The sequence below is a fragment of the Montipora foliosa genome, chromosome 13, assembly GCF_036669935.1.
Source record: "Montipora foliosa isolate CH-2021 chromosome 13, ASM3666993v2, whole genome shotgun sequence".
Taxonomy (NCBI): Eukaryota; Metazoa; Cnidaria; class Anthozoa; order Scleractinia; family Acroporidae; genus Montipora; species Montipora foliosa.
In genome coordinates this window covers 33871017-33898516 of record NC_090881.1, presented here as the reverse complement: position 1 = coordinate 33898516, position 27500 = coordinate 33871017, and the positions used below count along the sequence as shown (strand labels likewise).

Here is a 27500-nt window from a genome sequence, read left to right as displayed (position 1 = left end):
ACTAAAATATCAAAAGAACTGTTCAAAACTATAGAAGAACTCTAACAAAACACAGGGAAGGGATGGACAAAACTGGAGAGGATTGAAATGGATTGAATTTGGGTAAATTTGAAAAACATCGGCCCACCTTTTTTCAAATTTATATCAGTCTATATCAAAATGTCATTTAAACACCTGGAAATTCATTTTCAGTTGTTATGTGGCCGTGATTTTGCAAATGAAAAACTCTTGCTCTGCCAATTTGACGTTTAAAGCTCATAATTAACAAAATTAAACAAAACTACCTAAAATAGCGTGACCTAGCCCCTTTAAGATCTTTTAACGTTTTTGCAGTTAGGGTTATATTGGTATCGTCAGCGAACATTATCTTGCGTTAATAATTTCATGATCGCGTGATAGTGTCGAATGTTTGTTTAAGGTCAATGAAAAGGACGCCACTCCGGATGCCATTGTCGATGTTAACAGAGGAGATATGTCCAAGTTTGCACGCAATTGCAAATGTTGCGAAAAATCGCAGAAAACGGAAAAGCTAGAGAGCACTAGTCCTCGACAAGCTTCAACAGGAGTCGCGATTTTTGCAGAAATTGCGAATTTTGCGTAAATTGCAGAAATCTTAACTGTTTAAGGCATAGTAACTACAATGTTTCTGACAAGACTAGCGAGTTTTGCAGTAATGCAAAAATTGGGAACCTCTACAAAAATCGTAACCAAGGTCCAGTCGTTCAAAGCCGGATTAAAGTTACCCTGTACACTGTATTATTTACAAAAATGTCATTCATTTTCATTCAGTGCCAATGCCATAAGGTGCCTACAATGTCTGACAATTATAGGCTACAATTCTGACTGATTAAGGTATGTTGCTTTCCTGCTGCAGAACACAACGTTGTTTAATAAGACTTTTTAAAGAGCTCTCCTCGTTTTACAAGATGCTTGAGACGAACATCAGCAATTTTTGACGAATGCTTCGGTTAAGAGATGTTATTGTGTATGTCTGAAAAGTTAGGAATGTGAAGTGGGATAGGATATTGATCAGTGCACACTTAATCAGCAAAGAATACAGAAACATCTTCCATTTTGAAATGTTGTGGAGGTAAAGGTGTTCTTTAGTTTACAGTTGTAATCTTAGGTTTTTTGATGGACAAACGGATTTTTCGGTATAATATTCTTGTCGTTATGATTCAAAACAGACCGTATAAATTAAAAACCATTAAAATGGTTTTCTGGAAGGAGATCCCAATCGTAGTCTAATAGTTCCCAACATTTTCTTAACTGATCATTGATATTAAGAAATCCGGACGCGTAATAGTTTGCTATGGGACAATCTAGACGTGTTCACAAACCGTTCGAAAAATAGTTTGACTTTGTTGATGTGCGCTCCACTTTGTCACGATTCTACAAAGACTCATTGCACATGCGCCCTTTAAAAGTTAGTGAATTTGGCATAAATTACTCAAATTTCTGTAAGTTATCACGCCAATGCAGGAATCCCAAAGGAATTGTGAAAACGCGAGCGAGACAAATTTTATAATCTGGAATAACTATCCTGCGATTATCACAATTAGGCCAAAGTGGTTTGGCCTATGGGTATGGCTTACCCTCAGGGTTAAACAATCCCAGGGATGTGGCGGCTCGATCCGAACGCTTCAATAAGTTTTTCACGATGCATTATCTTTAGCAACTAATTTATTGCTGATTTAGGTCTATTGAATGTAATCTGCTAATTCTACATTAGTGTTCTATGTTTGATGACACCATCTGGAATTTACAGGGGTACCCAACGATAATATTCGGTGAAATATGTTTTCGGGAGAGCCAAACTGTTCTAAGAATTTCTGTTTTATGTTGCAAACAGCTATAGATTTCTTTACTAAAACATCACCTAAAAGATTCGGCAACCAGGGAAAAGTAGTCCTTTACGTTTTCGGAAGGGATATTTTTGCAATTTTTGCCAAGCAGTTTCGGATGAGCAAATGTTTCTCTGGAAGGTAACGTTTGGCTATCAATTTCTGAAATGAAGATTTCATTCCCTAAAATTTTCGGACACTTCCATTTTCAGCTAAGATATCCGAACAGATCAAATTCAAACATCTCTCTGGACCGTCTTGATACATTACAAGGAGCCTGGATATGTCTCTCAAAGGCTTCTGGCTTAATTTTCTCGTTGGTGCCCTTGAATTTAGTATATGCTGCCATGATGGCAATGAACATTCATTCATTAGAAGGAAAGACGGACAGGAGACCTGTTTCACAATGGTGTTCAAATAAAATGTTGTCTGGTTTTAATGTTAATAAGCCTTTCTAGCCTCGCTACGACGAACAAATTTTAAAAGAATATTTGTTTCAAAATGAGGGCAGTAGGTCTAATTAACATAAATCAGAAACTCATAAGGGTTGAAACGTGTAACGCGCGTTCAGAGCTTCCGAATATTCAGTGCGAACTGATTGGTTGAACGTTTCAGTGCTAAGTACTATATTTGGAAACCCCTCGCTCTTGTTGTTCCAAATATGGTACTTAGCAAATTGGAATATTCAGAAGCTTGTTTGCCAGCACACAAGGGGCCGTTACACGTTTCAACCCTTATGGGTTTCTGCATAAATACAAAACAGTGTAAAGGAGGTCGCCATTTTTGAAAGTGGGTCGTTGGAAGATGGATGATACGAGGAGTGCGAAAAAGAAATAACGCAAGTGAGTTTTCCAATCCAAAAATAAGAGAACATGAGAGAGATGAAAGGAAAAGGGTAAGTTAATATTACACCGGGGGTTTATGCTGGGATCTTCCATATGAAGTGATACTGAAGAGTTATTGTTTGCCATCGATGTGGTAATCATTCGTGTATTCAGAGGAAAATCCCAAAACGATTCCAACCGAGTGAATTCCGCAAATGAAGGTCCTAAGCCGAGATCCGATCTATATTCTTCACAAGATCTCGTAAAAAAAGCGTAGTTAACCGAACCGTAAAATGAAAGCTAAAATTTTAAGAGTGCTTTGGCCTAATCACTGAAACAGGCTCTCAAGCTAAATAACTAAACGAGTGCTATATTCTTCACACGATCTCGTAGAAAGGAAAAGTCCATTCCCGTTTTCACTTCAAATGAAATCCTTGTAATCTGGTATGACATTTCATTCTTGTGACCAATGTGTTACTTAAAATTGCAGAATGTCTATTAACGCGGACAATAATGCTACTTCTTGCCCAAATGTGCGCTATGTATCATTGTGCTTTCATGCAAACACTGCGAGGGCGAGAACTTCATTCTGTAACAAAAGTGAATCGACAGTCATTGTCAGGTGTCACGTTTGAGTAAATATTACAAAGTGCTTAGTATTAAATTGCATCTGTTATGAAGACTTTTTTCAGTGAATTATAATCATGTTTGTTAATCTGTATTTCCCCTGAAAAGTCAAAAAGTTAAACAAGGAGAATGCACGTCTGTGGTATTGTCTATTTTACGCGGTACTTTTGTAGGCTGTTGGGGCTGGCTGTTGGAATATAGAACTAGCGTAGTTGATTTTTACATATCCCGGTTATGCATATCTCAAACCCGATAAGTCTCGTAGTCGTAATTAACAACGGAGCTCGGTGCAATCTCATCCTTGACAGCTCTATCAGACTCGATACACCAACACCACGAAAATGTGGATTCTTGTGGGAGTTTTTAAAAGCTTACTGTATCTCTTTACACTTCTGTTGTGACTCATTGTTATCTCCAGTGGAACAAATTTCCCAATTTTTGATTCACTGTGAAAAGTGCGTAGTACTTGGAGCTTCTTCAATGAAAATTTTACACCATGAACTAATGTATGCATAGTTTGTAGCTTGTTGCTTTTGAAGGAGTTCTGTACAGAAGTACATGCATTGGATATGCATTGTACAGTTAAATGCCACATGTCAGCGATCTTCGCAAATTGTGCTTTGGTGATTTTATACGGTAAATCCGTAAATTTCGCACAAAATCACAAAAATCGCGAGTCCCAGTTGGGGCCTCGTCTTCTTTTTTTTTTTTTTTTCATGTTTTACGATTTTTGCGATTTTTCGCAAGGGGACTTGTCTTTTCAGCCGTTCACGATGTTTGCGAAAAATTGCAATTTTTACAGCTGCGTGCAAACCTGGACATAAGTGTAACAGACAAGCTATTTGTCGCCTCAAGCAAAGCTGTAAGGGTACTATGTAAAGAAGGGAAACCTGACTGGCAACTTAATAGCAGTTTATTATCATTTAGGTAGTGATAAAGTTGATCATAGACAAGTTTTTCAAGCACTTTTTGTACTATTGGGGTAACGGAGATAGGGCGATAATTATTTACAAGTCTGGTTTTAAGCCTCTTTCAAAAGATCGGTGTCACCCTAGGCAGTTTCATTCAGTTGGATAGATTCCCGTGAGGATTGATTTTGTAAATATGTCGGTTAGCGAGGGTGCAACAATACTAGCTGCCATCTTCAACAACTTACGAGGGATCTTGTCAAGGCCATTGGCTTTCTTTTTATCGATTTTTCCAACAGGTCGAGAACAATGTCGACACTCGGAGTTTTTAGAGATTATCACTTTATCAGAGGGCGACAAGAATGATTCAGCGTCAACTTCTCCAACCGAAATATCTCTAGTTAGCATTTTCGCAATGTTAGTGAAGTGCACATCGAAAGCTTCCGCCATATTGCTCTTCAAAGAATGAGAACGGTAGAATTCTTATGATTGAAACATTTTGCTCCCATTTTGCTCAGATCTGGGCGATTTTTCGTGCGGGAGATATTCGAAGAAATGTTTTACTCAAATTTATAAGGCTTTGTATGGAGACGCCACGTTTGCGTCCCGCTGAGGGGCACAAATATGGCGGCCGGAAGCTAACAAAAAATTTGTCATCGAGTTTTGCTATAAAAAGCCTGTAAGCGTCTTTTGAGGACTCATAAATATCTATATGAGTACTTACTCTCATTCAAGGACTGTTCAGACTGCAAAATCTCAGCAGATAAATCACTTTTTTATTATTTTGCAAGAATAATAACGTGTGAATGGGTTACTTCCCTCTCAGGTCACGATGACAATGAGTAAAAGCACATTGCTCCTACTGCTCATTACCAGCTCAACACAACTACTGATATGTTTCGGACGATCCGTGCCCAAGGACTCAGCTGCAGACAAATACGCCATTGTGTTCGATGCAGGCTCCTCAAAGACCAAAATGGAAATCTACAAGTTAAAAATGGCCTCCCCTCCCTTAGACGTGACAGATGTCGAAGCACTTGACCCCTCCCCCAGCAGAGTCGAACCTGGAATAGCTAGCCTAGCTGAAAATCCAGACGGAGTTGAATTATATCTGGCCCCACTGTTAACTGCAGCGAAAAATGTCATTCCTCGGGGTGCACAAAAGTCGGCTGACGTCTTCTTCTTCGCCACAGCAGGGATGCGGCTTTTGCCCCCGGACCAGTCTGGCGCTATTCTCCGTGAAGTTGAGAAACTCTTAAGTGATAAAAGCAAATGTCCATTCGCGTTTTATTCAAAAAATGCAAAGATTATTTCGGGTACGTTTGAAGGAATATACGCTTGGATTTCTGTGAATTTTCTCCAGGGTAATCTTCTCCCAGGGGGATCTCACAACACAAGCGGAATTTTGGATATGGGCGGGGCTTCCCATCAAAACGCTTTCAATACCCCAACTAAAGATACCCTTGCAGTTAAGTTAGGAAACTATGTGTATCACCTTTTTTCCAGAAGCTATCTTGGCTATGGATTGAATGAGGCCATTAAAAGATACGTCCATGAAATTTTCCTAGAGAATGGAGCCGCAAATGTTATTGAAAGTCCTTGTCATCTTCAGGGTTACGAAGAGGAGACCACCATAAATGGTCATATTGTGAAAATTGAAGGAAAGCCTTCAGTCCCCCTTTGCCGATCTATAATTAAGGAAACTTTTTTCTGCAAAAACCCCGGTTGTCCGTTCTACGACCAGCCTCGTTTGCAGGGGGATTTTGTGGGGATTTCCGGGATGTTTTACACCGCCTTAGACATCGGGTTGCTGTGTTATTCATGTGTAAAGCCTTTGTCACCGGTCATGTTCGAAGAGAACTCTCGACAGTTTTGTGCTAATCGTTACCAGGATGTTAGCAGTAATCCATATGCAAAAGTCGATTGTTTTCGGGGTAACTACGTTTATGAGCTTCTGTCTCAGGGATATGACTTGCCCCCAGATAAGACGATCGAAGTTGGTAAGAAAATGGGAGGATTTAGTCTTGGTTGGACCCTTGGCGCCATGTTATACAACGGGGAGTATTTGTGAGCGCCTCCTTAGGAGCACGGGCGGAATTAATGAAAGAGAAGGAACAAGGGAGTATAAAGCACAATTAGTGGTTGAAAAGTAGGGAACGACGTTGTAATTGATATAAGCTAAGGAGATACCTATACAAAAAGCTCCAATTAATCGCGCAAACTTTGTAAGTTATCTTATCGTTAGAAATAGATAAAGCGACTTTCGTATGACCTTGAAACATAACGTAAACAAAAATGTAAAACATTCAATTCGCTTATCGAACAAAAACAAACGAGCGAGAATTTTCATTGGCTTAGCGAACACGGATGCGAACAACGTCCTTTCTGGAAAGCGATTGGCATTTCACTTTGACGTCGTTTGAAATAGAGTAACGTGATTGGGTAATCAAACTGTTTACTGGCCATATTAGGAGTTTCCTTGGCGGGAATAAGGAGAAGCTTTGTTTTAATCTTGCCGAACATTGGTCCGTGAAACAAATTGTGAACACTTTTTCAAGGTCATAACAAAGTCGCTTTAGCAAATGCTTAGGCTTAAGTGTGAACTCATAGCGTTTCTTCTTGGGATGTCTTATTTTGTAAAGCAAATCAGTAGATTGCTTTTCCTTTACAATGTAAATGTGCTAAAGGATTGTGGGTTAGGTAATTATCTGTAACTACACTGAAGAAATAAACGAAATGGCATAATGGGGCATTGCATTGTTTGATTTTAGAATTGTGAATAGTTTATAACTTCAAAGACCTTTCTATCTAAAGTCTGTCTGCTCACTCCACTCTCAACAATCAACAATGCCTAACCTGCGTGATGCGCTTTTCTTTACGTTTTCGCTTTCGCGCGAAAGAAAAAAAGGTTCCTTTTTCGCGCCCTCGCGAAAGAAAAGAAAGCCTGCTCGCGGGTTAAATAGCTGTATTCATAGTGAACGAAGAATACACAATGGACCATCTCTTCTTTAGAGGTCAACGTAAGCAGCTAAAAAACGCCGTAACAAAAGGTCCCATCTGATCTCTATTTTTGCTGTGGAGTAAAATTCTCAAGTAAAGAAGAAATCAGCAAACTCGGGCGACGCACAAAGTATTTTCGAGGCAATTTTAAGCCCCCGTGAAAAGAAAAAGCTGGAGAACAAAATAACGCGCGGGTGGGAGGTCTGTGAAAAACTCACTCGATAAAGAAAGAACCCTCCTTTTCCCTCTGCCCCGCTATTTCCGCAGCAAACAAGTGGGTGTGAACGACTCCTTTAGAACAGAAGGATGTTACCGTTTGCGTGCCTGCTCCCGATTCCAAGAGCATGATAGCAAGGCAACGAGTCTATTTCTTTGCATATAAAAATGTCGAGAGATCATCGCCGTGTTTTCACGACAGCCGTTGCCTCGCTTAACATTCCTGAAAGTGATTTGTTTGCGGAGTAAAAATGATACGTGTTTTCACGGGTTGGATTTAATGAGGAGAGGGCAGCCAATGCAATAGTAAAATTAGCTGTCCTGTTGTATTTGAAATTGCCAACTCGCTTAAGCTACCTGGTTTGGAGGTTTCAATGTAATGAGAATTCTGCTGAAAATTGCAAAGTCGCTTAACTTTAAGCAAGTTGGGAAAGGAACTGTTTTCACGGAAATTTCGGTTGTCAGTCGTAAAATTTTAAGCGACCTGAAAAACCGCTCGCGAAAACGCGGCCATAGTTTTATGCCCAGTCATCCATTGTACATAGCAGTTACATTGTGTGATCATCGTTAATTCTTCTCATTGTTAGCGGCTGTTCTCATGGGACTACGGGCACGGCGTGAAAAATATTAGCATATAGGTGTCCAAAAGTGCTGAACTTTGCTAGAATTGAACAGAGCTAAATACCTCTTGAAAGAGGACAAAGTTCTGTTACATAGTGTATTTTTCTGGCATCTCATGACTGTCACGCCACACTTTCATACCGCAATATGGCGTGGAAGAAACTCACAGCTTTCCTCGTGGTTCTTCTGTGCCGTTTTGTGTTGTTTCTCGTCATTTTAAGTCTATCGTGGATGCTTTTAGGAAAACCAAATACCAATACTTCCTTTCTAACGGTAAGTACTCTGATCTTTCTTGTCAGTTATGCCACTGTAAATTTTAAAGTTCTATTCGTTGCCGGCGAGACGAATCAGACTTTGACCTGGGGGATTTTAAGAAAAGTGGTTCAGCTTTCGGTCGGATTTTCCCTTTTTTCTGAATCCAACAACGAACTTGTTGTTATCTGTCTAAATATGAATTAAGTACGATACGACTGATTTCCAACTAGTTACGTCTGTTAGCCTTCCATTCGACTGTTTTGTTGACGTTTTGTACAAGTGCCATGGGACGGGGGATAAAGGTGAAAGCTGCAAGTGAACATAACAAAAAGCTGGAAATGTTGTTCTCAGTCAAACATGTAGGAAGTTCTAGACAAACAATGCCTCTGTAAGTTGGTAAAAATGTGTCCAATTGTCATCCCCGAAGTTAACCTGCTCGCAAGCCACTAAGGTATGCCTGGTGCGGGATCGGGTATCCAGTGTGGGGTGGGGTGTGTTAGCCAACGATTTGTCCGTCTGGTTTTCAATCTCAGGTGTTCATATCCTTCCTCATCCCTCTTCCTCAAGCCTTATATTTCATTGAAGTTGTTGATCGCAAGCTATTGGAGGTGTTTTTGGCGTTAAGGTGAGTCAATAATTCACGTCTTGTTGATAAAGATGGTAAAGCTTGTCGTTGCGTGACTTACATGACTTCTTGGGAGAATCCGGAATTTCCAATCGAACACAAAATCTAAAAAATGGATTTCGTCGTGGACTCCACAAATTGGAAATCTATGTCCGGAAAGATTTCAATGAGTGAAATCCGTTTTCAGAAAATCTGTTTTCAGATCGATTGGAAATTCGAAGATCCAGATTTTACGAGCTAAATGCGGATTACCCTAGAGGGTTAATCCTTGTACCCAGAGTCCTCGGGCTTTTGGGTCAGCGGGTGAGCTCCCAGAGAGACTCCGGTAAGGGACTTAAACGTGTTTTTTTTATCGCTTGCATAACAATAGCAGTCCGACAGGAAGTCCGTAAGTAATTTGAAGAAGTACCACACCGGAAACCCCATGACCAACTCCCTCTTTTTGTAGGGAAATTCAAATCTAAAACTAGTTTCAGAGCTTTTTTTTTTCTTAAAGAAATATATATATATATATAAATCACAAAAACAATAAAAGGACTGCGGTTAGATTTCGACTAATAAACAGCAGCCATTTTAGCAAGGGAATTTTCCCACACTTGTAAAACTGAAAGAAAACATTAGTCTCTTTGGGTAGAAATCCGTAGAAGGTCTTGTCGAAGCCATTCAGAAGTACGAAAACACAAAAATGTTCTAGAAGAGAACATTGTGGACCGTGTTACTTGCACGAGGCCGTTGGCAAAACCTGAAATGGCCCGGACGGACCAGATCGGATCGGATAGATAAAACTCGGACCGGATCAGAAACAAAATTCCCGCCAAAAGTAGACACATGAAATCCCTTGGTCACAAGTTAAGGTTACTTCCCATCTTCCCGGATGTCCTTCTGGAAAAAGTTCGTACGAGCGCTAGTTTCAATAAAATCCTAACAAACTATACATCAGAAGAGAGCTTAATAAATGTAGTTTACGATAAAAATATAGTTCAAGCGAGTTTTCCTTCTAGTAAGTGTCAGAAGTGTCAGGATCGGAGCCGGTAAGACGTGAAACCACCGCGGCTTCTTCTATTGAATTTATCGGGTATTGGATGCCGCAGCACGAGCAAAATGACTGCACAGTGTTATTCACAAGGCATCAATCAACAAAAGCGTGTCGGGATATTCCGATATTTAAAATAATTTTCCCGTGGCGTTCATTTACACAACAAGTGTCGCATAATTTTAGCTACTCCAACCTTAGATGCTGATATCTAGACAACCAATCAGAATATCCAAAAAGCCTGACACACTTTCGTTGATTGATGGCTTGTGAATAACACTGTGCTGTTCCGAAGGACACTCGGCGAAGGTGGGAATTAACCTTAAGGAGGCTCGAAAGGGTTTTTCGTTGCTATTGACCGAATGCATAAATGGCGGCCAAAAATGTATTCTTTTGTTTATGTGCTAATGAGACTCAATAGCCTCGCTCTCAAGCAACAATTCTTTTGTATTTTGTCCATGCAAACGAGGCTAGTGAGGCTAATTAGCACATAAGCAGAAGAATAATTTTTTGGCCGCCATTTATAAATTCGGTCTATAGTGTTTGGGAAACGATGAAAGATACCAAAAGAAGGATATTTCATAGCGTAGGCAAACTATAAATATCTTTGCAACTCTATTGTTGGGTAACACTTTAAGGGCACTTATGACGTCATGTTGGTTACCATGGCAACGCGCCTGGTCCACAAAAAGGCCCTCTAAATTTCAGTTTTTTTAAATTATCTGAAACACTAAGTCGGTGACCTACTGTTTTTATTTGTTTGTTGGAAATATCCCTAAATTCTTTAACTTCTTAGAGAGTATGACAAGAAGTTATCTCGTAGAATCTGCGACACATCGAAAAAAGGGGTTTTATAGTTTACAGAAAATTTTACTAGATAACTTTCCCCGAAACTTTTTTTCTTTTGACGCGTGTTTCTTAGTTATAGAATGTTTAGGTTACGCGCTCGCGCACCTAAAAACCCTTTGGAGCCTCCTTAACTCGTGACCAAGGGATTTCATGTGTCCACTTTTGGCGGGAATTTTGTTATTGATCCGGTCCGAGTTTTGTCGATCCGGTCCGGTCCGATTCTAGTAATCTAGTTGGTAGGCTTAGCCACAAGCTGCTCGGCAACTTTTCGGCAACTTTTGAAATTCCTGGCAACCTTTGTTTATTTTCACATTTAATTTTTCTTTTACCTTTTTCGCGACATTTATTAGCTTTCGAAAGAAAAGCCTGCTAAATTCAACTGAGTGTGTGGACCCCAGGACTGGCCAATAGTGGCCAGCTTGGTGTTGCATGCCTCAAGTTTCCATGAGATCAGCGGTATCACATGGCACGTTCGTCTGAATGGCGGACAACATCGACTGTCAGTGATTGAGATTCCAGTTGGGAAGAATGTGCAGATGCAGGTGTGATTAATCCAATTGCGGAAGCTAAAAGGCTGGGGGCAAATCTCGCTACCCCTGGAAAAGCTAAAATAGCCAGAGAAAAAAAAATCTGCCGGTAAAAAGCGCTGTACGCGAGGACAAAATGATCTAAACCGCAACAAAGGCAACTTAAAGTGCAAACAAGTATATAAAAAAGCAACTTTTCGGCAACTTTGGAAATAAAATAGAAACTTTTTAGCAACTTTTAGACACTTTTATCGGGAACTTTTTGGAAAATTATCGGCTACTTGTGGATAAGCGTACTAGTTGGCATCATTAGTTGGTTACCATGTTATCTTCTGATAATTAAATTCTTACAGTTTTACTCTCTTGAAATGCACTTCGGTACTTTGGAAATATTCACCCCTTGATCCTTGTGATGAAAGAGGAATTCTTCTGGTAGTAAGACAATTTCAGATTTTGTGTTATCAACACTGTATCTCACAGGGCTGACAGGGTATACAACGTTGGATCCACTGTTGTGCGTAATGCAGTCCTAATCAGCTTTCCTCGGTATATTGTGCAAATTTTTATCCATGGATGGTTGGATTCCATTTTGGGCTTCATTGTCAACAATATAAGGTCAGAAGTATTACAAGAAATAAGGGTACACTTTTAAGCAGGGAGACTATTCTCCCGCCATTTTTCGCTTTTGCCGCTTGCCGCTTGCTGTCTCTGCGTTGGTGATGTGTTGTCAGACGCGCGTTTTGATTGGCTGGTAGGAACTATATATAAGCGTGTCTCAAGAAAATATGTTTCAATCAAGAAGTAAAAACACTAGCATTTTCCTCTGGGGAGTTAGGAGAATTCTCGACAATTATGCGAACCTTCGACTGCGTCTCGGGTTTGCATAACTGTCTCGGATTTCTTACCTCCCCCTCGTGTTTTGATGAGGCTAGGTAAACGCGGAGCAAGTCCTCTATTGCTTAAATGCATAACAAGTTCTTGAGGGAAAAAAGTACCCCCAAACCATTTTCCCGTAAATCAAATAAATGAAAATGGGTTACATGGTTATAGATCGTTCATAACTGACTCCTTACTGCATTTTTTTCATGAACTCGCGATGACTCTCTGTTGACTGACAAACCAGTTTCATCGAAACTCGAGGTTAACGGAGTCCATTCCGAGTTGCCGAGAAACTTCCCTCCATTTTAAGTGATACGGCAAGCCGACATTTGCCGTTTTACCCAGGTGATCTGGTGACGTAATTTGGAGGACTGGGAAGAAACATTTTAACGCCGTATCCCACAACCGCGCGCGACCGTAGGTGTTGTTTTCCAAACTCCCTGCAGTATTGCCATCGCCAAAACTCTACAGACCATTACGTGTCTACCACCTCGCTTCTGCAATGTTGAATTCGAAAATGATAAGGCCGCGCGCGGTTGTGGGATACGGCGTTAAAATTTTTCTCCCCAGTCCTCCGAATTACGTCACCAGACCACCTGGACGTAAACGTAATGCTAAATCTCTCTAATAGCCCTGCCGGTGTACGTTGAATCAACTGGCTTGATCTGATCGGTGTAATAGACCTTTTAACCGATACGGCGGCCATTTTGATTTCTATTGTTTCGAATAGCTATTATGGAATGCCCAGGGGGCAAATACATATTAATTTGCCCCCTGAGCATCCCATAATGTCTTTCGAAACAATAGAAATCAAAATGGCCGCCGTATCGGTAAAAAGGTCTATTACAAGTTGAAAAGTAAATATTTTTAGCAGAGGGCTTATGATAATTTGCAAAACGAAACGAAACAAACAGAGAAACAAACTTGAGTATAGATTTGACAGAAACTGTAGACGTGGCAAAAATGAACAATACTTTGACCTTGCAACATTGTTCACGCTATAGAACCTTGTTCAGCCTGCATAGCAGGCGGTTTGGTGAATTTTCGACGCTTTTTCCGCAGGGGGTGACTTTCGAGCGATTGTTCGAATGTAATGGACGTGCGAAAACCTGGGGGTGTCTCAAAAACGAAGACCCTAAGACCCCGAAAACTGGAAAACTCGGAAACGAATAAAGTAACCCAAAACCCTCAATTAGGCTAACCTTCGCCTAACTAGACCTGAAGTTGGGTTTTAGGCCTAGGGTTAGCCAAATTGAGGGTTTTGGGGTATTTCATTCGTTTGCGAGTTTTCGAGTTCTTGGGGTCCTAGGGTCTCCGTTTTCGAGACACCCAAAACCTGGACCCTTTTTCTTTTGACTTCGGTCCAGGTTTTTACATTACATTTCATTACAATCAAACGATCGATCATTCGAAAGTCACCCCCGGTGGAAGGAGCCTTGGGGTTTTTTAGAGGTCTCCTCGCCACTTAATGTATGTTTGAAAGTTTATATAACTTCGTCTTGTGGCAAACATTGATTGAAAAGCGTCTAAAATTCACAAAAGCGCCTGCTACGGAAGCTAGACCTTGTTTCGTAAAATACCCATTGCGCAACGTTGTCTCGGACCAAAGAGCGGCCGGTGGAAATCTACACTGGGTGCTAAAGGTGGCTAGAATGATCCGTTTGTCTCCGAAAAGCAGCGGGTCTAAAACACAGGTCACATTCCACAGGTCACTCGTTGCAGGTCATTGATTTATGTTTTGGAAAGTAACCAAAACCCTCAATTTGGCTAACCCTAGGCTCAAGGTTGGTTTTTAGGCTTAGGGTTAGCCAAATTGAGGGTTTGGGTTACTTTCAAGAAGGTAAAACAATGACCTGCAACGAGTGACCTGTGGAATGTGACCTGTGTTTTAGACCCGCCGTCCGAAAAGTGTTTAGATGAATAAAATAGACCAAGTTCACGGGGTCGAGTGAAAAAGTATTTTGACTCGCTGTAGAACTTTTGAACGAAGTGAATAACAAGGTAAACTCCAGGCTCACTTTCATGTAAAGACCAGGTAACCAAGCACATATCTTTTAAAAAGGTCTTTTCGCAATTTTCACGTGTAATTTTCGCAATTTTCGTGTAGAACCGCTATTTTGTTTGTTGTCGCTATTTTCAAAGAAAAGTCTTTGTTATTCTATTCCCGCCGAACAGAAAACAAATTGGTTAACACCCCGTCGTACCAGCTACCACTATTGCTGGTACAAAATGTGTTCTCATACATGACGCATCTAAACTTTAACCATTCCGCTGGACAAGGGTAACAGAGGCTCTGGGGATCTAATAGCGCAACGCGGCCGTGACGTCGGCCGTGACAACAGGGCGGGAAAAGGCGTATCAACGATGTCCCGCGCTGCGATTTCTCTGTTCGGGAAGGGTGCGGCGTTTCCAGATGCTGGTTTTTTGTTAAGGTGAGAATGTCTGGTTTTGCGTTAATTCTGCCTTGAACATCGAGGGTGGCGACTGTAAATAATAAACTGAAATCTAATAATATGTTTCTTCAGGGATATTTGGACCGCCGCACTTTAAATAGTCCGTATTAAAGTCGCAGAGCATTTTCTCTCCTCTCCTCACAACATTTCTATCGAGTAACGACAATTGTAACAGAGACTCAGTCCGTTAGGCCAGGGTAGCTTTACTAATTTCAAAGGGCAGGACAAAGCCCAGTGGTCCCCCTTGCGAACAGACGCCTAGGCTTCCTTAATTGAAGAAAAAAAATAACTTCCTCTTTTTCTTCCAACCCTATTATCCTATTAAACCCTGACCTCACTATTTTTGAGCTTTAATTTTTATCCAAAGGCTGTCTACTTTGAGTGCAAGTTTTAATAATAATAATAATAATAATAATAATAATAATAATAATAATAATAATAATAATAATCTTAATTATGCTTTTGTCTTTGTACATTTTTTTCTGTTTTTACCGTCTAGCAGGTTTGCAATTTATAATTAATTATATATAGTGGTAATAATTGGGAGTCTAAGAAACCACGATGGCTGCGGCGACGAAAATGTCACTTCAAAATATAAGTTTGATCTATTCTAAGTATTTCATGATTGTTCCATTTTGTTTATATTATACAATATTTGGGCGAAGTGTCCTATAACAGGATTAGTACGGACGGATTTGAAGTAACGGGTGAGACTGTAAGATTCACTGTAGTTTGTCCATGTTGTAGTGAAAACCTTAAATTTGGTCATTTCACGTAGTAGTTTTGACGAGTACGGGATAGAAATGTTCAAAAATGCGTGCTGCACATGCAACACAATCTTTTTGGTTCTTTTAACCAATAATATTACTGCTTTTTGGCATTGTTGTTGCTGTAGCCGTCGTTGTTTCTCAAACTCCTAATGTGCAAGCTAGGAAGCTAAATGAACCAGTTGGTTTTCTTGTTAGCTCCCTGAACAATTAAGGTTCTAAGTAGCAGGCAAAAACAAAATAAAATAAGAAGGAAATGCAAAGGATTAAGATTTCATGGTCAATCATTATTCTGCATGAAAAGTGACGTCATTTACTCACTAGCTCAAAATTTCAGTGTAAACGCAGCACATATATGCAAAACATGAGTTTAAAAGTCTGAAAGCCCAAACTCGTGTTCTGTGTATTGATTCAGCTGTACATTTATATGCATTGTATTATGAAACTAGTGAGTCTTTGATGTCGTCTTTTCCTCAATCCAACTCTCTCAAGATTTTAAAGTTCTTAATGGCAGACCATTAGTCCATTGACACATCACATGCCCTAGGACGCTCCAAGTTAAGGACTAAAATCTTCTGCAGTAGACAGAGTAAAATCTCACTCGTAGGGGTCAATGGGCTAAATAGGAAAATTCCAGTTAAAATTAACAAGTGTCATATTTAGATCAAGGCTTAAAACTTGGGTCCCTTAGTGTTGAGTTAATATAGGTTTGAAATCCAAAGAAAAAGAAGAATAAATATTGGTTGTAGTAGCACTTTAACCTTCTCCCCTTCTTCTCTCACTCTGGAAGAAGGAATTAAGGAAGGCTCTGTTCGCAGGGTACAGACCTCTCAACCTGAAAAGACCAAAAACATGGAGATCAACGTAAAAAAACCTGGAGATTTATGGACGTCTTCAAAGAGAATTATAACCAGTTCATCAAAATAAAGTTTGCGTTTCTATATATCCCTCATTTTCCACCATTTTGACAAAGTGGACGAAACGTATCTAGATGCGACAAACTGGTAACGATAACCTTATTTGGCATTTGTCCTCTAAATATGGTTGTGAGCTCCATGTCCTGTCAACCAGTCGATCAAATTTGACAAATCCCGTAGAACTGTGGATCTCCATATAATTGGCACCAGAAAATCAATTTTACAAGGCAGAAATGAAAATGTTCAAGGAAGGTGTATACCATCGACCTGTGAATCTGTTTACCGTGAGATTTTTGTGCACTCGTTTGCTGCGCTTGCTCATGAGAGATACTTTCAGCACTTGTCAGATAAAATTCATATCCCTGCACAGCCATGTAATATCCTCTATATGTACATGGAAGGAATGCAATGTCAATTCTTATTGTACCTGAAGAAGGATAGTTTGGCCGGGCAAAATAGTTAACAATAATATTATTCACTGAAGGTGAGGTGAATATAAGTGAATAAAAACCTAGATGGAGTTAAGCCTGGTCTTTATTCATTGATATTCACTGCGCCTGAGGTGAATATAATTATTATTGTTTTAGTATAATTACACAGATGTTCATTTGAAAAATTTGTTTTTTTCTTTAATTTAAAACAATAATTAATTTCTTCATCTGGCTTGCAGCCATTTTGAAAAAACTGCTTACTAGGTTATTATCACGTAATAATAACCTCAAGTGCAACCAATCAGGGCAGAGAATTTTCAGTAATCACCTATGTAATTATACTAAAGAACATTAGTAAATAATCAAATCTATGTTGTATAGGCTCTTGCTCAAAATCAGTATAAGACACAAGACAGGGCCTTCACTACTGAAAACTCAGTATCAGGGGACTTTCATGCTGGAGGTCGTTTGCTTGAAATCCTTGAAAACATACCAACATTCAGGGTCTTCATTCACATTATATCAATCATGGCCACCACCCAGTTGTTTTTGCAATTTCTTGGATTTTTTGTTTCAGCATAATCTCTCGAAATAGATTTTCTTTTTCGCATTGAAATAAATTATATCCAAACTGTCCTGCGAGGAAGCTTGCTATTTTGCGAAATGTTGTGGGCAAGTGAGTTTGTTGTGTGGGTCACCGGTGACACCACAAATAGATGACCTCTTGATAAAACTGGAGTTATTCAATGTATACTTTGAAAAAAGAACTTTGCTCAAGTTTTTGTAGTAGTTGTATGAGTTCTGATTATTTTGAAAATCTTCTTTCAGACTTGCCATCCCAAACATAGTTTCTAAGATGATCTGGGCAATCTCCAGAACAATCATTGCTGTTGTTCGACAGTTGTCACCTTGGCTTCTTACTCTGATTACTTTCATGAGGTTTGTTGACTAAATTGATTCCACGTGTAAGTGGCTTCCATAGCAGCAATATTCCGCAATAATTAGAAGAGAACTTGGATGAAGTAGGGTTCAATTCTACAATGCTCAGCCACTTGTTATGTGCCTTTGTGAGTGAAACAATGACCTGACAAGAAGGCAAAAGTGGCCTAACATTCTGAAATCACGACTAAAACAAGATGATACCCTGCATCTGAAGATTTTTCATTGATTTGGAAAATGATGGTATTTGCATTGAGAAAAAGCAACCAGAGCTTTCTACAAACAAAACTAAACGATAAAAGGTTAAGTTAATAGTTTTCCAGTCTCTGAGGCACAAGAAAAGAACTCAAAGGAGTCAATCAAAAGGTCACATTAAACATGCTTGAACGGGTCATCCCAAAGGACACCATTTTCTAACGCCTCCAGGATCTCACTCTTCGTCCAGCCGTTCTCGATGATTAAGGGGTTTTTACCAAAAAAGTAATAACATTTGAAAAAAGTCTTGCTTCTTGAAAAGAACACTGCAAAAATTAGTTCCCAGCGGACTTTTAGTTAATGTGAGCCGCAAAAATTTGTTCCTGCAAACCTCAAAAAATCCCCAATCCACAAAAATCACATGCTACACGGTAGAGCCCTTGGATTTGAGGGTTTAAAGTAAGGGAAAACTGCTCCTTCTACTCTACATGGGCCTCAGGTTCTCATGGATAGCTGACTTCATTCCTAGTCCTTTTCTGCTGATAATTTAATTGGTTCCTGTCTGAGAAAAAACCAAGGAACAAAGTTAAGCAGTGGCCAAATTGTATCAAGTAACTTATTTAGTTGTCAAGTGAAGCTATGATCCTCGCAGTTACAAATGCAATTTCTGCAATTGCAGAGAAAAGTCTGAAAAATTCAGGACTTCAACAGGGTTTGAACCCCTGACCTCGCGATGCCATTGCAACACTCTAACCAACTGAGCTATGAAGCCACTGTCAATGGGAGCTGGTCATATCTGGGTTCAAATGTTCCCGTGATGAATGAATCAATGAACAAAATGATATATGAAATGAATTGTATTGGAGCGAAGCAGAGTAACGCACCGGCATTGCAAGGTCATTGAAGTCCTAAATTTTTCAGACCTCTCTCCTCAATTGCAAAAATTGCATTCATAACTGCAAGGATCATAGCTTCACTTGATTTCAAATCTGCAGTTCAATAAAATTAAATGATTCATTTCATATATCATTTCATTCATTTATTTAGTTGTTATGCTAATAGTCTTTTTCACATTCAATCTTTAGATCCTTTTCACATTTGCTTGTACGCACAGGCACCAATCTTCTTTTCCGAGGTCTCTGTTTGCTGTACAGGCTGATTCCATCTAAAGTTACTCTCCTTGTGAGGTAAAGTTGGTTTTATCATACTTCTCAATAAAGGTTAAAGTGAGCAGACCTTTTGAATGTTAACCCTTCTCTTTCTCAGGTAAACAATTTTAAACTAATTCCATACTACAAAAGTGCTTTGTAAAATTTTAGTACTTTCTAACTTGGCTTTGTATTTCTGACTTTTCCACCACTGAGCCTTAACCATTCCCCAAACAACCTTTTTTTGCCTCAAGGGGTAGGGGTGGCTGCATGTTGGCTTTCACCTGGCTTGTGCTTAGTACCTTGCAGTTATCAGGAATTTAGCATTTTGTTGGCCCAAAACCTCAACTCATTCACACCTCAAATGCTCTAGGATGCCCCCCATAAAATCTATTGGCGTTGGACAGAGTAAAATCTATTGAGTGTCACTCTCAGGGTTCAATGGGTTAATCTGGTATCAAGTGCACATTTTCTTAAATTTGAGTTTTAGTTGAACTGTGGAACCGTTGTTTAATAAATGAATGAAGGGGGTAGTTTCTAAAGAAACTGTGTTGCTGCGTCGGTGGGGAAGTAGTATACAAAAATTTGGTTTTATCAACGGAGTTCATAATGTAAATTGGCCACCGTACAGAGATTCTAAAAGCTGACGTTTCGTGCATTAGCCCTTCCTCAGAGGGAATCCAAAGGGCTAACACTCGAAATGTCAGCTAACAAAGAATAGGATGTAGTTGTTGTTGCCATGGGGGAAGCATACCTGGGGGAAAACTTTTTATCATGCTCTAGGAAGTGTTCACCTCCCGACTTATTGGATTTTTATTGTTTCCTTGGGTTAGCATTAAATGAAGTGAAAACTTATTTGCTTCCTCTTAATCCCCTTTGTTTTAGAAGGTGGCTTGGCTTGTACCCTGCAGTGTTCGCATTATTTTTGTGTCTTCCCAGCCTAGAGATACTCCCAAACGTACTCCTCACTGGAAACTTCTATCCTGGATCACTTATAAGGCAATTATTATGATAATTCATAATTCATTACATAATACTTAATAATGTAATTTATATTATCTGATATTTATATCACATGTTAGAAAGTGTGCATTGCATACATATTACCGTCGTTATCGGATTCGAAAATCCCCTGTTTGTCAATTTATGGAAAAGTTAAATCTGTTGCAAGAATGCGTACTGGAAATGAGCCTGCTCTATCCACTCTGTATTCCCCCACCCCCGTCCCCGATGCGTGCCTCTCGCCCAAGGGGACTCCAGTTGGGTGTTGTTTTTGTGCCTTCCTTTTTCAGCATTTTCCATTTATTTCAAAAGGCGTAAATATTTTCGAACACTTTTTTACTATTTCATTTTTAATTTTTTATTGATATGTTGTGATTTTATGAGTACATTTTCGATGTATTTTGAGAGTTTTTACTGCGCAATTAAACATTGAATTACCCTGCGAGCAGTTAGTTTCTCTCTCGGGAAGTGTAGGAGAAACCAACTGCTCGTAAGATAACATTGAATATGATAATCGGCGCTATAAAAATGCAGTTATTGTTAATTATTTGTTACGATGTAACCACTTCTTTAAATTAACTTTAATTTCTGAAATTTTCAAGATTTCAGCGGTGTGCGATGTATGACGACAGCACTGCTTGTCACGCGACTTTCTTAGAATTTTCTTACACATTGTGGAACATCACAAGAACTGTTATCTTTATTCTCGTGTGTTGGAATATGAACGGCTACGCTTGGAAACAGCCGGAACGAGACTTCATTTGCACTCTTGAGCGATGCCTAATGCTGAACGATAACGCTTATGTGGAGCTATTGCTTTGTGCCGCGGCTATGCCAGTCCTTTTGGACGGACACTGTGTATCTCAGACTGTTCACAACACATTCTGTGTACTGAATCTCCTTCTTTTCATTATCACATTTAATGGATATCACAGGCGCACCGTCGTTATGGCATTTTACGCACTCTGCGGCCTTGCCATGAATGTTCAAAGCGTTTTCGTGGCCTTGTACAATATCTACACGAATTTACAAACTCAGCGAAATACGGATTTGGTGGTGACCCTTATGTACTTCGTGGAGCTCTATTTAACGATCCTCGTCTTACTTGATTGTAGCACCCGGGTGATAAGCAAAGTTTGTGATCCCAAGAAAGATATTATGGCTCAAGATGGGTAGTGTCATTGACGAGCGGCAAAGCTATGTCGAAAGCCCCCATAGACCGCATAATGGTTATTGTGCCACAGGAAGGTCAATCGAGGCAAAGGTAGAAGACACAGTAAACCAATTGACGTCACAAGAAGGGCAATCATCAAGTAAAAGAATTTTGTAACAAATTATAAAGGCATGGTTAATTCACCATCGGCTGTGCCAAAGAACGAAAATGTTGAAAATTTTAATAGCATCAGTTGAATTAGCGGTTTTTGCGCCACCGAGAATTACAATGCGTCCAACTTGCGCTCGGTTTCTCGAGCGCGAGTTGCGGAAAAAAGGGCTTTGCGCGAGGAAGTGCTAATGTTGGAGAAGACTGCTTGCTCCCCTATCTCGCTTGAAATTTTTTTTTGGTGCCTGCTTTCTTAATGGGACAGTTGACCAACTGAACGGAAGAGGGGTTGCGGGTAGTTTATGTGATGCCGAAAGTTTCTTTTTTGTGGTTAGTTTATATTCTACAGTTAGTTAAACAGCTCAGCATAACAATGACAAACTAGCATCACTTCTGTTACCGGAACTTGCGTTACTTATTTTGCGTTGATGGTGCTTTACGTACGTTTGTTACGTCACGTTGTGTTGTAACTGTTACTTTGGCTGTGTTACTCGTGTCGTCCATTACTTCCATTACTCGTACTTCTTTCAATGTACTGCTAATACTTTACTTGCGTTCTTTGTGTCACGTTGCGTTTTTCGTGATGCTTACTTTCGTTCCCTGCGTTACTTACATCACGCACATACGTACGTTCTTGATTACTTCTTATAAGAACAAAAAATTGTCAGAAGAGTGCTATTTAAGGGAGAGCAGGTTATCTCAACTTTTATCAAATTATTTATCTATTTATCCATTTATTTTTTACGATTTTTTAATGCTACAATAAATTATTTTAATATATTTTAGAAAAGGAAATGATTAAAAATACCGGTAAAACATTTTTGTGAAAATACACATTCTTTTTTTTAAAACTGGCTCTTCTGCTAGCAATAAAATGAAGGAATAAAAATCACATGTACCCATTTTCATACAAATGGGGAGAGTCAATGTAGTCAAAAATGAAACAGAAATTTGAATTCAATGATCTAAGTACGTTACATTTAGCTAAAAGTATGATGAAAACACACTGAGAACTATTTGCGTATGAAAGATCTCGTCTTGATAACTAGGCCGAGAGCCTCATCCTGATGGTTCCGCTGCCCACCGCTTCGTTCCTGATATTTTCCGCCAATGTCCAAAAGTTATTGGTGGTATGTCATTTTTTATACCCCGTAGAAAATACAGCCAATCAGAATGCAGGAAAGCAGTTTGTATACCGGTATTCGTCAATGTGAACCTTCCCATCGATCAGTGTAAATCAACGGTATCACACCCAACCTTCCCATCGTGCCTTGCTGGCCACTGTATTTTCTATAAACCATTTTAGTATTCTTTTGTTTGATTGCAAATTGGCCCTTTTGGCCTCGCTTTCAAACGCAAAATAGAAAAGAAATATTTTACCTTGAACGAGGCCAGGTGCGCCAATTTGCAATCAAACAAAAGAATACTAAAATGGCGGCCATTTTGGAATAAGGTGTATGGCATGGTATAAAATAGTCATGCAACTCGTGAGATATACCACGGTATACCACTAGAAAACGTTGCATAACTAGTATGTATATAATATTTTCAGTGGATGACGGTTTATAGGACGTGGTCATTCGCAACATCACATCGATTTTACTCGTTTACATCATCATCGAAAGCGAATCTTTTCCACTTCCCGATTTCAATGCGGGGCGGCAGGAACCCATCAAGGGGAGCCTCTATCTCCCATACTTGGCCTTGGAGTCAACCCTTTCCCGAGTAGATCTATTATTAGAACGCCTCCCAGGGGAAGTTTCACACGCCCTCAGTTCGAAGAGCCAATAAAAACAGAGCTATGACAGTCATTGTTTTACCCACACGATCAGGCTGAGAAATCGGTAATGGCGAACTGCGAGGAGAGATTAGCAGTTGACTCATCGGACGAAAGTTCTGATACGGTCGATGTCTCGACAGAAATGATACTTTTCGCGGGCAAAAGCCGTTCTTAAAATAAATCTACTCGGGAAAGGGTTGACTCAAGGAATTAGCGGAGATAGAGGCTCCCCTTGATGGGCTCCTAGGGGTGGTTACATTTGAAAAGTAAATTAAATCAAATCATGGATTTTTTTTTTTTGTTGACTCTTGTGGCTCCTCCCAACTCAAGGGAACAGCACCCCATGAAGGGACGTAATGGCGATCGCAACGATGAAATTTAAAACCATTATTGCCCTCGACAATTAACCTTATCCAAAAGTTGCCTTGGAGACCACTTCTTTCCCAGGGTCTCTCTTGATCCCCTTCTTCTGGGTAAGGGAAGGAAGTAAGTCCCTGGGAATGAGGTTGCATTTAACATGGCGTGGCTAAATACAATAACAGGTATGTAAACAAAAATGGTGCCTTTTATTTTCTTCTTTACTTTCTCTTGAGTTCTATTTCGTTGGTCGGGGAAGTAAACTCAAGTTCCCAGTAAACTTGCATTTGAGCTCTGACCTCCGAATTGACTCGTGAAGATCAATTTATGGTGAACTTTTGCATTATTTTGTCTCAACCACTGGTAATGTACCAGTCAAATCGAAGCTTCAACATCCCCTCTTGGGCATTTCGCCCCTTTTCCTACCCGGGGGGAGAGGATTTGATCATCTTAGTCGTCCCGGGGGCGGGGCATTTGATCACCACTTATGTGGGATGGGGAATTTGATCGCTAGCCTCGATTTCACGTTGCGTTTCCACGTGGGTTGATAAATCATGGCGGAGACGAGATTCAGAGGAAAAGATTGCGAGTTCGTGGCGGTTTGGTTGAAAACCAAAGGTCTACACAAGCTTTGTTCCGTATTTGAAGGTATTTAGAAGCATTTTATATTGTTTTTGAATATATAAATATATTGAATTGTATTTACAATGTGAACAATAATTCATTACAATACCGACGTCGCCTGAAACGATTTATAGCCGCTAATTGCTTTGACCGACCCGTTGTATTTATGAATATTTTAATACATTTGCGACGATTGATATGTAGGTGTATAAACAATGGAATGGGTGTAGAGAATGTATTAAAGTGTTGTTGCATGAAACACCTTAAAACCAATGCATTCAGTTTACAAAAATGATTTTGCCCGCTGCTCATGAAATAATAGTGAGTTATCTACGATGTTTGACTTGATGTGTTTATTTGAAATATGCCCAGAATCTTTTCTTTAGCTTTTTATGATATTGGATGCGAAGCATTTGCTGTATTTTCTTCAACAACTGAAGGCGTTTCAGCCGACTTTCTTTCATCCATGTGCCAAATTATGAAACTTGAGATTCCTTGTGCTGAAAATTACTGGGTTGCTAAACCCAGTCGGAATCTGCGTTTCATTTGACCGTATTTTTTATTTTCCGTTTCGGGAAAAGTCTTTCCTGTGACTCCCCTACTGACTGGTGTCTTTGTGCATAGAGTCTGCGCGTATTTTGATGGCTTTCAGGGGGTAGGAGCATGCGTAGATTTCTTTCTGGTAGACACAGTAGAATATTTAATTAACCTCCAATGGCGTCGAAGTCATTGGAACACAAATGTTGTTTTGGTGGATCTTAAAATATAAAATTATACAAAATATACTGTTATGGAGGTCAAGAATGGAACATCAATTGGATAAACAAGACAGGTGGTGGAAAATAAATATCTGGAATCTTAAAAGCGACAAGTAATGGACTTCGACAACAATCTTTCGCCTGTCGAGCTGTAATCAAAGTGAGCTGTATTTCAAATATTTTACTAAGTGTGGTGCTATGTACAACACTGACACCAAATGGAAAATTCTCTGGTAACTTATGGGTTCAAAGACAGAGAAGGAATCGATCACCTTAAGTGGATCTGTGATCTCTGCTGTCTTATTTGTACTCAACTCTGCACAGTCTTCAAGTAAAAAAAAATAATTGGAAATGTGACAGCCAAGAATTATTTGAAAGAAAGCTTGTCATCTATTTTGTGCTTCATTATTCAAAGCGAAAGGTTCAGGAAAGGGTTTGATCCTGAAATTCATTTTGTTGCATATGGCAATTTGACACGATTAGGTTTTGTTGTCTTCACACACGCAATGAAATAGGAAAGGTTTTTGCCTCTAATAGCAAATATGTTGTTCATTTCATTAAATTTTTCGCTGGAAAAGGTGGCCTTTATAAATTCATCATGTTGTGTAATATTCGAGCTTAACAAATTTGCATCCATGCGTAGAAATGTGATACACGAGGGGACAGGAATTTTTTTTTTTGCAATTGAAATTACATCATTTGCATTTGCATACATGTAGCTCCTTTATCACAAAGATTTTTCAACAATATATTGCTTTACTCTAACCCAAAAATGTTCAGATAGTAAAAAACTTCATACAGTACCATTTCTTTTGCTTTTGTGCTTGTTAGCATTGTGATTTGCAATAATTCGCAAGTCTGTTTTTGTATCTCATACAGCTGTAGATGTTCAGATTTTCAATTACATGGCCGCTCAACCTCGCGATTGTGTAAATAGTTCACCCTGAAGTCAAAATAGATACGTTTCTCAAGAACCCAACAAAGAAGGCTTCCTGGCTCGACAGATGAAATGTATTTATTTAGTTAAATATTACAACAAAATTAAAGGACCAAAGATGGAAGTTTCTTGGCTAAAAGGTACATTGTTTTACCCTGAATTTGACAAACAATTAAAATTCTTTCATTCAGTGGACACCAGGTGACCCTTGCACCTTAATGGTTGCCTAGCATGTGATCAATTTCTTCCTTTTGACAGAACATCATGACTTTTCCCCTCGATTCATAAAAGTCAGAGACTGCAGAAATTTTCGTGTTTTTACGATCAATTGTCATTAATCTTTCGATGAGAATTCGATTCAGAGTCGTATATAAAAACTATGTTGTAATTATTTTTCTTCCTCTGTCTTTTCGCTTGTCTTTTACTGTTAACTCCTGGCTTTGACAGTACTTTTTGGTGCAAACGTAAAGCCAAAGAATGCTTTGACCTAGCATCAGATTAGACTGAAAAGAAGAGGAATTATGAAGCGGAAACAACATCTTCAGTCCTTCCTTAGTGTGTGCAATAAACGTTTGCTTAGTGCAACTGCAAGACATGCATGACATGCAGGAAAATGTCGGTCAGCAATTTGCAGTTAGTCTTTTTGCAGACTATTTGTGACCTCACACGGGAAAACGTACACTAACGTTTTAACGTTTAACGGCCGAAAGCGTCAGTTAGCCGTTAGCCATCGTCAGACAGCCATTAGTAATCTGTTAGTCAATGTTAGACGGTTTCACCAAACCGTTAGACTGTTGCACCAAACCGTTAGTAGTGTGGATAAAGCGTTAGTGGTTACCTTGTAACCGTTAGAAAAATTTAGCATTCGTTAGTTCATTTAGCCGTTAGAAGGACCGTGACTGTTACAGTGATTTTGGATCGGAGCACTCAAATACCACTCGTAGTAACTTACTTGTGTCATGTGATGCTGCCTCTTAATTGCGTATATTATTCTTTGTCCAGTAACATCAGAAAGCAAACTTGGTTCTAGCCAGCATTATCTTCATTAAAGACAAGTGTGAGAATAAACTGAATAAAAGCCAAACACTTGCCGCGATTTCTTCCGCCACCCAGGCCCCAGATTGTATTTTCTTTACGAAGCATTGAGATGATTACGAATGTGTTCTACGAACTGCTACCCTAAAAAGTTATATAAAATTATCTTTGAGGAATAACTGACAAAAATAGATCAATACTGGCAACAAAAGGTGAAGGGCAAAGACAAAGCATGAAGTTACAAGTCATGTAAACGCTTTAAATAGAAAGAGCAAGTTAATAAGTGTGATAGTGATCTCGCTGCGTGGCTATCGCCTGAATACAAAAATAAATTTTTATTTATCACAGTAACGAGTCCAGCAGAGCTTGAGTGAAGAAGTCGCTCGTAAAATCATTCGCTGTTTCAGTGCTACAATAATGTTTTCATATTGCACCCACTGATTTATTATGAAAAACCAACAAAAGGGATCGCCAGCACAGTATGCAAATAAAATGGTCTCCAGTCCCAGTCCTTTTGTCAAACGAAACATTTCCATGACAACATAACATTGCGAAATATGTTGGAAGTGTGGAGTTTAGTTTTACTAACTCTGGTTTTAATTCACAACGTGTTGGCCGAGATTGAACA

At 39.4% G+C, this 27500-nt stretch overlaps 3 protein-coding genes and 1 pseudogene across 11 annotated transcripts in view; all 4 read left to right on the top strand.

Annotated features, from left to right (window-relative positions):
- LOC137984063 (nucleoside-triphosphatase ntp-1-like) overlaps positions 1-6953 on the top strand; it is a 24133-nt gene extending 17180 nt beyond the window's left edge. For 4 of the 6 annotated variants that reach the window (XM_068831274.1, XM_068831276.1, XM_068831272.1 and 1 more), the window contains one exon: positions 5030-6953. In XM_068831274.1, coding sequence (XP_068687375.1) covers positions 5036-6274 — 1239 coding nt within the window. In that variant the 5' untranslated portion in view covers positions 5030-5035 and the 3' untranslated portion in view covers positions 6275-6953. Of the gene's footprint in view, positions 1-2532; positions 2740-5029 lie in introns of those variants that run through there. The other 2 variants (XM_068831271.1, XM_068831275.1) reach the window with 2 other exon arrangements.
- Positions 6954-8180: 1227 nt separating this feature from the next.
- Positions 8181-22266, top strand: LOC137982656 (uncharacterized). 4 transcript variants are annotated; one of them, XM_068829786.1, is made up of 7 exons: positions 8181-8313; positions 8829-8920; positions 11810-11944; positions 17605-17715; positions 18996-19097; positions 19998-20057; positions 20663-22266. In XM_068829786.1, exons 1-7 carry the CDS (start codon positions 8188-8190, stop codon positions 21234-21236), a joined length of 1200 nt encoding a protein of 399 aa, XP_068685887.1. In that variant the 5' UTR covers positions 8181-8187; the 3' UTR covers positions 21237-22266. The 4 variants fall into 4 exon arrangements, with proteins under 4 accessions (XP_068685887.1, XP_068685886.1, XP_068685885.1 ...); XM_068829785.1 differs by having other exon boundaries at positions 19947-20057; XM_068829784.1 differs by having other exon boundaries at positions 19944-20057.
- Positions 22267-24075: 1809 nt separating this feature from the next.
- The window catches only part of LOC137983427 (uncharacterized), a 38004-nt gene continuing 34579 nt past the window's right edge, over positions 24076-27500 (top strand). The window contains exon 1 of the mRNA XM_068830623.1: positions 24076-24166. The gene's annotated coding sequence lies outside the window, so the exon portion shown is untranslated. The remainder of the gene's footprint in view (positions 24167-27500) is intronic.
- Positions 27430-27500, top strand: part of LOC137983463 (uncharacterized) — a 5460-nt pseudogene continuing 5389 nt past the window's right edge.

What these genes read in the sequence shown, in the direction of transcription:
- LOC137982656 (XM_068829784.1), top strand. Translation starts at nt 8,188, where the DNA reads ATGGCGTGGAAGAAACTCACAGCTTTCCTCGTGGTTCTTCTGTGCCGT. An exon ending in GAGGTGTTTTTGGCGTTAAG is followed by an intron (nt 8,921 to 11,809) that starts GTGAGTCAATAA and finishes TGTATCTCACAG; the next exon opens with GGCTGACAGGGTATACAACG. An exon ending in ACTCTGATTACTTTCATGAG is followed by an intron (nt 17,716 to 18,995) that starts GTTTGTTGACTA and finishes TTCAATCTTTAG; the next exon opens with ATCCTTTTCACATTTGCTTG.